The 11,297-nt window shown below is 33.8% G+C and overlaps 1 protein-coding gene across 1 annotated transcript; it reads left to right on the top strand.

The window, feature by feature from the left end:
• The first annotated feature begins 8,981 nt into the window (after nt 1–8,981).
• On the top strand, nt 8,982–10,500 carry LOC115977888. Its single transcript, XM_031099915.1, has one exon. The coding sequence runs from the start codon at nt 9,073–9,075 to the stop codon at nt 10,180–10,182; it is 1,110 nt and encodes a 369-aa protein (XP_030955775.1). The 5' UTR covers nt 8,982–9,072; the 3' UTR covers nt 10,183–10,500.
• The last annotated feature ends 797 nt before the right edge of the window (nt 10,501–11,297 follow it).

Here is an 11,297-nt window from a genome sequence, read left to right as displayed (position 1 = left end):
AATTCCCCTCCCCACTCATCGTGTTGTGTGTTCAAGTTGCCTTTTCCTTGAAGCAATTTCTAGTGTTTCAAATGTGTAGGGTCACACTTACAATGTGGGTTATATAAGTGGGTGAGATTCAAATATTGTGAATGTGATGTTACATGCATTGAAACATTAAATACATTATTTTCCTACCCTCTCTCCTCACTGAAAAGCAATAAATATATATATATATATATATATATAAAAGCAATTTTGTTTTAAAATCTAAACTGAATTTTAGTTATTAAAAGATAAATTAAGGAATGTGAGATGGCGACTTGTGAGTTGCGAGAGGGCTTGAGACAAGTTGTGTATGAATAGTGAATATTTCAAAAGTCAATGATCAAAGAAGATAATTAGCAAGTAGCAAGGGAGGAATGATGAATCTGGTTGCTCCTGTTGGGAGGCTATTGTTTTTGTGTTTAGTTGGTTTTAGGGCTATAAATGAACTAAGTTGAACATAAACAACTCGGGTTTGGCTCGATAAAAAACTTGTTCATGTTTGTTTGTTTATAAATAAACCAAGCTTGAACCTTAGTTTTAGGCTTGTTTAATAGACAAGCTGAGTCCAAACAAAAAAATTTGTTCACGAACAAGGTTGTGAGCTATAAGGCTTGATACAAAACAATTTAAGCATAAACTCATTTATAAGTTTATATGTATTAGTTAAATATACTCATTACACATCTTAATATTGATATGGTCAACATGAAACCACTACCCATTACCTTAATTTTTTCCCTTCCCTCTAAACTAACCAAGAACCACTTTAGATTTTAATTACATTTAAAAATAAATAAATAAATTGAGTGGGCCACATATGATCCTTCCCCATTGATCATCTAATGTATAGTTATGAAACATGTTAGTATTTTCCCATTCAAAATATTTACAAACAAGTATTTTTCTAGTTCTTCACCATCTAACGTGAATGTAAAAATTGTATTTTGAACAATTGCTGAAACTGTAGAAAAGGGAATATGAATGAATGAATTTAATTATGTAAAATTTTAATTTGAATAATGACTAATCATAAGTAGGAATAGACGCAAGATAAAATGAGTGCACTATATTTTTTTTCTTTATTTTAGAGATTTAAACATTTGATAATATAATTTTCTTAGATCTCAAGCTCAAAAGCTTGACTTGAGCTCGAGTTTGAGCTTGATATTAAGTTTGAGCTTGGCTTGATTACAAGCTCAAGTTTTTTTGGCTTTCTCACAAGCTCAAGCTCAAACATTATAAGCTTGTCACGAGCTCAAGTCAAGCGTGAGCTTTTTAACTTTTCCTAATGAGCCAAGCTTGAACATGTACTACTCAACAAAACTTGACTCGTTTATAGCCTTAGCTGGTTTGTTTAGGAGGCCCAGAATATAGGGGGTCCCACTCCCACACTCTCATTGTGATTGTGGGACAATTAAAAGATATATCACATTCACCACTTACCAAAAGACCAGTTTATCCACACAACAATTTCTCATTTTAATGGTAACAAAATGTTTTGGTTATATTTCTCTTCAAATAATAATAATAATAATAATAATTGAAACTAGTGACTGATTATTTTTATTTTTTATTTTTTATTTTTGGTGTGTGGGAACTGGGAAAGGGTGTGTTTAGCAAATATTTAAGTTAGCATTAATTCGGATTTCGGAGTAAAACAAAGGAAATAGGTAATTAAAAATATTGCGGACAACATAGGCAGCCTGCAACAATAATCCAATAAATAAATAAATTTGACCCGATTGAGGCAAACACGTCCCGTGCCTCACATGTTACTACAAAAGAGCGAAGCACCCAATCTATGACACAACAATTTTGAGCTTTTCGGTAAATTTGATAGTTACACATGGTGTCTGTTGGATATAAAATATATGACTGAAATTGTGTTTTAAAAATACGATTTTAGTTAAAATTGTGAAATCGTGTTTACTATTATTCAATTATTATATTACAATTGAAAATATGGAGTAAGATTTTAATTTGATTATTAAGTAGTAACAATAATTAGCAAAAGTCTCATTTGTGGAAGATTCGAGACATGAATTCTGTAACCTCATGCAGGAGAAGCGAATCTGAGCAACAAATTGTAACAACAATAACATTTTTTTTTTGTTTTTTGGTTTTGTTTTTGTTTTTTGTTTTTTGTTTTTTGTTTTTGTTTTTTTGTTTTTGTTTTTGTTTTTGTTTTGAGAAGAACAACAATAACATTATAATAATAAATACTGTAGGGGTCTGTGAATGGTACTCTTGTCAAAATAAGCCTGAAGAGTGAACGGGCCTAACCCGCCTTCAAACCAGGCCTGGTCCAGTCCAGATGCTCGATATATTCGACGAACAAGTATACTTGAGGGGTGCCCCACGCCTGAGGAGATACCGTAAAGGATGTCTTGTGAGAGACGAGGGGGAAGCTACCCAAAATGAGTGTCATGTGGATACTTTGATTTGCCTAGAATTAGGAAGAATGAAAAAGATGGAAATACAAAGGAATTTTCATTACTTTATCTTATTTGTTTGGTGCTAAATTATAAGTTGCTTAATGTTGGAAAATTTACCCCTTAAGCATCTTAATTGTATAAGAAAGGATTTGACCTTTGATCTGATGCAGTTCAAGAAAGATTGGGTTTGTTTGGATACAACAAACTTGAGGAAGAAAATGTTAGAAAAGCAATGTTAAATTTTCATATTCATCCCTTCTTTTTATTTTTTTCATTATTGCTTTGCTCAATCTCCCTCATTGATTGGTTCTTCTACTCTTCTATCTTGCTTCAGAAAACAAAATACTAAAATTTTTGGGTTTTATGTGGATTCCTTTATCATGGGTCATGGAAGCTACAACTGTTTAGATTATCATTACTTTTTTGGCATCTTGATCTTTTTAATAATGAGAACAATGCTACCAATGCAGCAGCTGTTCTTATGGCACGATTGGCCCCAAAAACCAAGTTCTTCTTTGGAGATGTAATGGTATTTTTATTTATACTGTTGATGGTTATATATTTTTCTTTTGGTGGTGAAAGTTCTATTTTTAATTCAATTCCAAAATTTTGGGCATGGTTAGTTTTGCTTTATGATTTTTAGTACTTGGGTTGAATGCCATATAATTTGTTGTTTTGAACATCACATAGGTAATAAAGGAAAAGTAAATATTAAAGCTTTGTTACATGCTTGTAGCATTTGCATGCATATTTTTGTAGATGGATTTCTGAGTCTTAGATCCAAATTTGATATCAGTAAAATCTTAGAAGCATATTATATAGTTTGAATATATATACATGTATGGGTGTGTGGGTGTGTCTTAGATCCAAATTTGCATGCATATTTTGGAGATGAATTTTTGTGTCTTAGATCCTAACTTGATATCACTCAGATCTTAAAAGTATATCATTCAGTATGAATATTTATGTACATATTTATGTGTATGTTTGTGTGAGTCTTAGTGCTAGACCCAAAGAGAGTGTATGTAGGAATTTCCATCTTGGGTGGAGGATCAATTGAAGTTTTTGATTTTGATGATGAGCAATCAAAGAGGAAAGTGAATGGTTCAAATAAAAGCACCAAAACCCCATGGGTGAATCCAAAGGGAAATTACCTCAGCAGGTTGCAATATACTATACTTGAGGATTTTTAAGATGTGAGAAAGTTTCAAGTTATCTACTTAGCAAAGGATTATTTGTTTTGTGTTATTTTACAAGGTGAACATATATTATTAACTTATGTTCAAAATGTAATATCAGCTTTCTAATTGTTTGTGTTCATGAGTAAGCTACAAACACAAATGTTCTAACTTTGTATTAGCTTAAACTGCATAACATGTCTAAGTGTTTCAACTAACAACTTTATGGAGACTATACCACAAAAAAAGAAAAAAAGAAAAGAAAAAAAAAAGCCCTTAATGGACACTAAAACGTGTCCTATAAGCTTGAACTCACATGTTTTATAGCAAAAACTACTCAGATTAATTATAAATCCGTGTATTGCATTGGTTGGCAATTAGTTTAATGGTAAAAGAGAGACCTTTCAAAAAAAAAAAAAAAATTGTAAAAGAGAGACGTGGTGGTGTGGGAGAAAGAATCAAAGTTGTAAATTTGCACATTAGTCAGTCCCCACTCCCCACGTACTGGGCCTGGCCGCCATACCATTTATTTTTGTTTTATTTTTGTTTCTTTTGTTTGGTAAATGGCCATACATTATTTTTATATTATTTTTTTAGGACTGCCACTTTTTTTTTTGGGCTAAATTTTAGGACTACCACTTGAGGTCTTGCATTCAAAAAGTTAAAATCCTGTACCACAATTACAATTTGAACGTCGTTATCAATCATATACGAAAACGTAATAAACTAATAATAATAGAGTTATTAGGATATGACATTCTTTTAGTCTCGAGCCTCCTTTTCATTAGTCTCTGATCACATCAATTGAAAGAGTTTCGGCCGATTTGTACATTGCTGCCGAGTAAAGGAGAGATGAATGTTCATAATATTTTTACAATATTTTCACAACAAATCACAGGTGGTTTAGTTGTTATTGGTTTAAATTTGAATCTAACACTAAAATTATTTTTTTACCCCAACAATAACAACCAGTAACAATATTTCATTTAGAATTTGTTGTAAAATTATTGTGAAAATGTTGTAAATATATTATTTCTCCGAATAAAAATCACATTAATCGGACCTCCCACATGTCTTTCACGTGCTACTACATGCTAAGCACCATGCCAAGTGATACGTGTCATCATTATAGACTATCATGTTAACCCTAAGCACATAATATTGGTATTTGGTATTTACTATAGGGTCAGGGCATACATTAACAAATCCATTTTTGAAAAAGTTTTATTGAGAATTGAAAAAAGTTGTCAAATTTTTTTCAATTTTCAATATATTTTTTCCAAAATTGGTTTACTATCGTGTGCCCTTAAGGCATACATTAATAAAATCTTTTACTATTTAGTACCTCCCTCTCACGTCAGCTCTACCTCTTCAACACCGCGTCATTTGCCACATCAACATAGTATTCGTTTGGATTGGGCGTTTGTGTTTACAAGTTTGCGTTTTTTTTTTTTTTTTTCCACGCGTTTTAGGGAGTAATGCGGCTACTGTTCATGAACAGTAGCCGCAAAAGTTGACTTTTCCACAGTGTACAGTGCACCCGTGCACTGTTCACGGACCCACAAATTTCACTTTTCAGCAAATTTTTTATTAAAAATGGATCTCACGGTACTATTCACATATTTAAAAATTATTTTGTTAAAGTGTTTTCAGTTTCAGCAAAAATAAGCTCAATCCAAATAACCAATACTTCCTACAACAACACACTATCATGTCAAATTCGTCACTAGTATGCCACATTTGCCCTAGGTTAACACCATTGACCAGGTGTTTCTCACTTAATTGTTTGTGCTAATTTCATACATTTTTTAGCATGTTTTTGCATTTGAAATCTTTAAATGCCTCAAAATGAACTTTCTCATCCCATTTATGTCACATTAAATGGCAAAAACTATCTTCTATATACAACTTCTTTTAAGGGTTGTAAACTTTGGTTCTCTCCAAGATGGCTAAAAAAATATGTTGCACATCTTTAACTTGTTAAATGCTTCAAAAACTATTTTTCAATTGCTATTAACTTTTGGAGTCTCTTAGCTTATTAATGTCTAGATGATTACTAGAGAAAATATGCGTAAAGAATATATTTTAGAGAGCTTGCAAACTCTTATATTTAGGTATAAATGTAGGAATAAACACAAAATAAATATGATAATGCCTATCAAAACTAGGGGTGGCAAAATAAGCCTAAACCCATTTGCCTACCCAAACCTGCCCACTCTAATTGAATCAAACCCACCTAATTATTAGTTGGGTTAAATGGGTATCAACTCAATTAGACTCAGTTATTATTGGGTTTTAACTAAAAACCCAATGAGGCCCATTTAACCCAAAAACAATATACCCAAATTCAACCTAGCCCTTCCCATAAAAAAATAATAAAAAAAGAGAAAAAGAAAAGAAAAAGAGGCTCAGACGTTTCAGTGTTTTCATTTTCCATCATTTTCTTGGCATCCAAACACTTCTCTCTCTCTCTCTCTCTCTCTCTGGAGTGCTTTCAGTGCCGATTTTTGAGTTGTAAACAAAACGAAGCCGTATCCTTTGGCTTTTCCGGTGGTTTTGTACACGAAGAGAGCTTCTTCCTCCTTGGAATCACGAACGCCGTTGAACGAAATTGAAGCGAATCGGCAATCGGCGACCTTGTTTCCGCACTTTCTGAGAGATTGAGAGAGGGAGATCGAAAGCTTAGAACTAGAACAATTACCACTACTACCATCACCACCACCATTCATCATAACCTTCTTCTTCGTCTTCTTCCTCAGAGATCTGACTCGAACCTTTCGCCTCTTGTGCTCAGACGCTGTCGTTTCAGCCTCACAACAACTCTTTCCCTTCCCTTCTACTTCTTCAATTGACGCCGCCACTTCCTCTACAAAATTATCTGCTGAAATCTAACATTGACGATAAAAGCCAAAAAAAAAAAAAAAAAATACGAGAATCAAAGAATAGTGGGAATAAGAAAAGAAAACGCAGGAATAATGGGTACATTTAATTTGAATTCTTTCGATTTTGTTCCTGTTTTGGTGATTTGTTTGGTTGCTAAGAAAGTGCAGGAAATGGAAGCTAAATGCTTAATAAATTAGGCCTCTTTTTATGTTTAAAAAAAAAAAAAAATTGTTGTTTAGACAGTGTTGTTTGCATGCCGAGAAAGTGTGGGAAAATAAAAGGAGAAGGATGATCCAATTTGAAGCGATTTTCTTTTCAAGCTTGTATCTTTTGTTTAATTTGATTTTTTGGGAAAGTAGAGTGGAGACCAGAGACTAGAGAGAGTGGAAAAGGGAATTCAAGAAAGTGTTGGGGTTTTTACTTTAATGGTATTTTGATAATTTTGATAATTGGGTAATTGGGTAAGTTGGGGTTTACCCATAATAATTGGGTTGGGTTGGATTTGGGTTAGAAATAATTAGCTAAGTGGGTTTTAATGGATAAATAAGTTTTATATACTCAACTCAATTATGCCCACCCCAAACCCACCTATTTGACACCCCTAACCAAAACTAAGAAAATATTATAATTTTAAGCAATTATCAACATCCCAACCCAAACTCATGAGCTTGGCAACTCACCTGAACTTTATCGGTCAACAAACCTAGCCCATCCGAATTTCTTGCAATTTAAACTTAGAAAAAATCTATTAAAGATATATGTTTGATCGAATTCTCAATTTTTTAATATCACAATAATGAATATTGTTATAAGTCAATAGGTTGGTACACTTATGTATTTTTATTTATTTTTATTTTTTTAAGAGGGAATATTTAGCTATGTAAACGTATTTCTCCTCTTTAAAAAAGATATTGACGTATGGATTGAATGCATAAGGAAAAACAATCGATGAGATAATCAAAGGTTAAATTATTTGTAGAGTTGGACCATTGCATCCAAATTATTATATGCATGCAAAAACTATTCTGTCATCGTCATATTCTTCACCGGAACAGATATTCTTTAACTCTTTGGAGGTATTATAATATATGTGTATATTTTAAATTTGAATTCACATCCTTTTTTTTTTTTTTTAGTGTATATATTCCATTAACCAATCGGTGTAGTCCCTTTCAAGATGTTCAAGACAGTTGAAAGGTTTGAGGGTGAGTGTAGACGCTGCCCAAATTGACACGTTCCTTGGTATATGATGGTGGGTATTTTGGTGAAAGAGGGTTTTGGTTTTTTTATTTTTTATTGGTTGTTGTGTATTTTTGACAAAAACAAAAGGGGTATAAAATGGCAAAAGAAGGAAGTAGAGTTGTAAATGGTAATTAGTAATTACATTTCAAGTTTTTATGGTCTAAAATTATTTATAAAAAATAAGTTTATTTATCAAATAATAAATATTATCTGATTTAAATGAAATTTGGTATGCATATTTAGAATATAAAAAATATACAATCAAATGGTTAGATTTTCAAATTTTACATTTAATAAAAAAAATAAAATAATTTGTAGAGTTTTTATCCAAACTAATTTAAAAAATAACTTTGTTTTTCACCTAAATAAGCTGAGGTCGCGGTAGTGATATTAAGGAGAGAAAGAGAGAGTAGACCAAGTCCCTTCCCATTCTCCAATATGTTATCCTATGATTCCTATGGTATGTATGAACGCTCCGTGGAATGAAGACCTACCCACGCTTTATACCTTCCACGTGTGCAACAAAAGTAGTAAAAAAAAAAAATAACTAGAAGAAATTCTACTTCTCCGCCAATCACATTCTCCCATGTGTCCCACCATTTAGACCCATCCATGGCACAGAGTCTAATCTTTAACAATGAAAGGTATTAAAAATGTTTTACTATATAAAACTTATATATTAATATAATAATAAATATGATGGGCCATAATTGAACTATCTTTATTATTCTGAAAAGAAAAATTGTTTCTTTGTAATCGGTGATATATTATTTTTTAAACTCAATATAACAAAATTCTAAAAAAAAAAAAATTATGTATATAATATTTTTTTTTACAAATCTTAAATGTTAGTTAGTTATTGATGCTAGTGAATTTTATTTTTATTTTTTATAATAACTTCAAATTAAAATTAATAATAATTTATTAATTAAAATTTATTACGAAAATGTTTTGAAAATATTATGAATGGTTAAAAAAAAAAAAAAAAACAGCGTGAGAACTAAAGAAGTTGGAGTCGATTTAAACATCCCAGAGCATGGGTGGAAGCGTAAAGCATTGAAGTTAGAGCGAAGGGGAGGCTTGTAAAAAAGAGAATTATTACTTGTTATGAATTAGTAGTAATAATGAATGTTAAGCTCCCTAATCAAATTCTAATAGTATTTTTTTTCGGTAGTTGTTGTTGTCGTTGTCGTTGAAGTAATCTTTCCTTTTTGCTTGTTCCAAGTTCAACTAACCAAAAAACTCGGTCCAAAAAAAGACCCTGAATAAAAGCCTCTCCTCACACTCAACAGTCACAGTCGGAGATAATGCATACCATTTCCATGGAAGAGGTGGAGGTGGAGGAGGAGGAGCTGGAAGGGTTTCAGAAACAAGTAACTGAGCGTTTCGCCGATTTGTGTTCGTCGGAGTCGGATGACGACGACTTGCTCTCTCTGGCCTGGCTCCGGAAGCTTCTCGACGCCTTCCTTTCCTGCCAAGAAAACTTCCGCCTTATTCTATTCAAACACACATCTATGCTGTCTAAGCCTCCTATGGATCGCTTGCTTTCCGACTACTTTGACCGTACCGTCAAGGCTCTTGATCTATGTAACGCTATCCGAGACGGGATTCAACACATCCGTCAATGCCACAACCTTGTTCACATCGTTCTCTGCGCTCTAAATCCAAATCCAAATCCAAATTTAAATCTGGGTGAGGCCCATTTCCGCCGCGCCAAGAAAGCTCTCATTGATCTGTCCATTGTAATTGCAATGCTGGATGATCATAAGGAATCTCAATCTCAATCCAATGCTAATGCAATTAGGAATCGCTCTTTTGGAAGGAACAACTTCGCCGCTGCTTCTTCTTCTTCTTCTGCGTCTCGTAATTCCTTGGGTCATTTCCACTCTCCGTCTTGGAGTGTGTCTCGCTCTTGGTCGGCTTCGCGGCAGCTCCAGGCTATTGGGAATAACCTGGTGATGCCCAAAGGGAATGGCCTGGCCGTGCCGGTGTTTACAATGAATTGGGTGTTGTTGTTGACAATGTGGGCTCTGGTGGCTGCCATTCCGTGCCAGGATCGTGGTCTGCAGGTGCATTTCCATATTCCGAGGCAGTTTGTGTGGGCCGGGCCGGTGCTGGCCGTGCACGAGCGGATTATGGAGGAGTCAAAGAAGCGGGAACGGAGGAACGCTTGCGGCCTGTTAAAGGAATTTCTTCACATTGAGAAAACCAGCAGGCAGCTCTCTGAATTGGTGGATTCCCTGCACTTCCCACTCACTGAAGAGAAGGAAGCTGAGGTCAGGAACAGAGTGCAGGAGCTCTCTCAAGTTCACCAGGCCATTAAGGAGGGATTGGACCCCTTGGAGAGACAACTCAGGGAGGTCTTCCATAGGATTCTTCGCAGCAGCAGCCGAACCACTACCACTCTGGCTAATTAATCAATCTCAATTGCTCACTTTTTGCTTCAGGGAATTCAAGAAGAATCAGCCACAAGTTCTTCTATTTATCACCATATATTTTCTCTAAAAAAAAAAAATGTGGAATGGACTTGTCCCGTCCATGGGTGTTGTTATTTTTTTGCCTTTTGTTGTTGCTGTTTTATGATCGAATTGCTGAGGAAGTTGTTGCATCTTCAATTTTCAGCTGATTTTGTGTTAATGAATGTATGTAATATATTATACACAGACAGACACACACACATATAACAAATTTTGTATTGCAAATAGCATGTTTTTTTAGAGCTCTGTTATTAGCTTTCTGGGCCTTAACGCATTTCCAATTTTTATCCAGTCTAAATGGAGTTGTTCTCTGTGTATGAATCTGCTTGGGGCAAGTACTAAAATTGAGGATTACTTTAAAAAAAAAAAAAAAATTGTATCAACGTGTCCTCATGGAATTCATTCCTACTTTTAGCCAGAAAGCCATTTTACATGACCAGGATTCAGGAATTGCTTCTTCTATGGTATCTCATACTTACCATATTCCACCTGTGTTCACCTCCTATTTGATAATTTGAATGCTTCTCACTTTTTAGTTTTAGCTTTTGTTTTGGTCTTGTATTGCTCATTTTTTCTTTAAAATTTCCTACTGAATAAAAAGAGAATTTCTGCTTGCATTATCACACTGGCCTAATGGAAGTTTGCATGATGACTCCAATTTCCATTATGAAAAGTTCTTTTTTTGGGCTTTATGTACTCTGATCCTTGAACATACTAAAGAAAGAATTTCAATGTCCGTTTGCAGCCATATAGATATTTTACTTTGCAATTTTATGTTCAAGCTCGAGCTAGATAATGGAGGTTGACTTTGACTTGGTCGCTCGTTAAGTCTTGAAAGTTAATTCAATTGTATTTGGACCCTAGGAAGTTCTTGCAACAAGAAATGAATAATTTATGCAACGTAAAAAGTGCTATTAGTGCTTTAATTATTGGTCAGCATACAACTTCTTGACCAGGCTCATTGTATGTCCCTGATAATCTTGACTTTTATTCTATTGAAAACAAGGATTACATCAAGAGTACTCTTCTCAGTTTTGGGTAAAAATATTTTGCTT

Source organism: Quercus lobata, chromosome 2 (genome assembly GCF_001633185.2).
Source record: "Quercus lobata isolate SW786 chromosome 2, ValleyOak3.0 Primary Assembly, whole genome shotgun sequence".
Lineage (NCBI taxonomy): Eukaryota > Viridiplantae > Streptophyta > Magnoliopsida > Fagales > Fagaceae > Quercus > Quercus lobata.
The sequence above is the reverse complement of the archived record's forward strand: the minus strand, read 5'-3'. Positions and strand labels throughout refer to the sequence as shown.

Bases quoted from the DNA above. Each gene is read 5' to 3' on its own strand.
- LOC115977888 (XM_031099915.1), top strand. From the start codon at position 9,073: ATGCATACCATTTCCATGGAAGAGGTGGAGGTGGAGGAGGAGGAGCTG.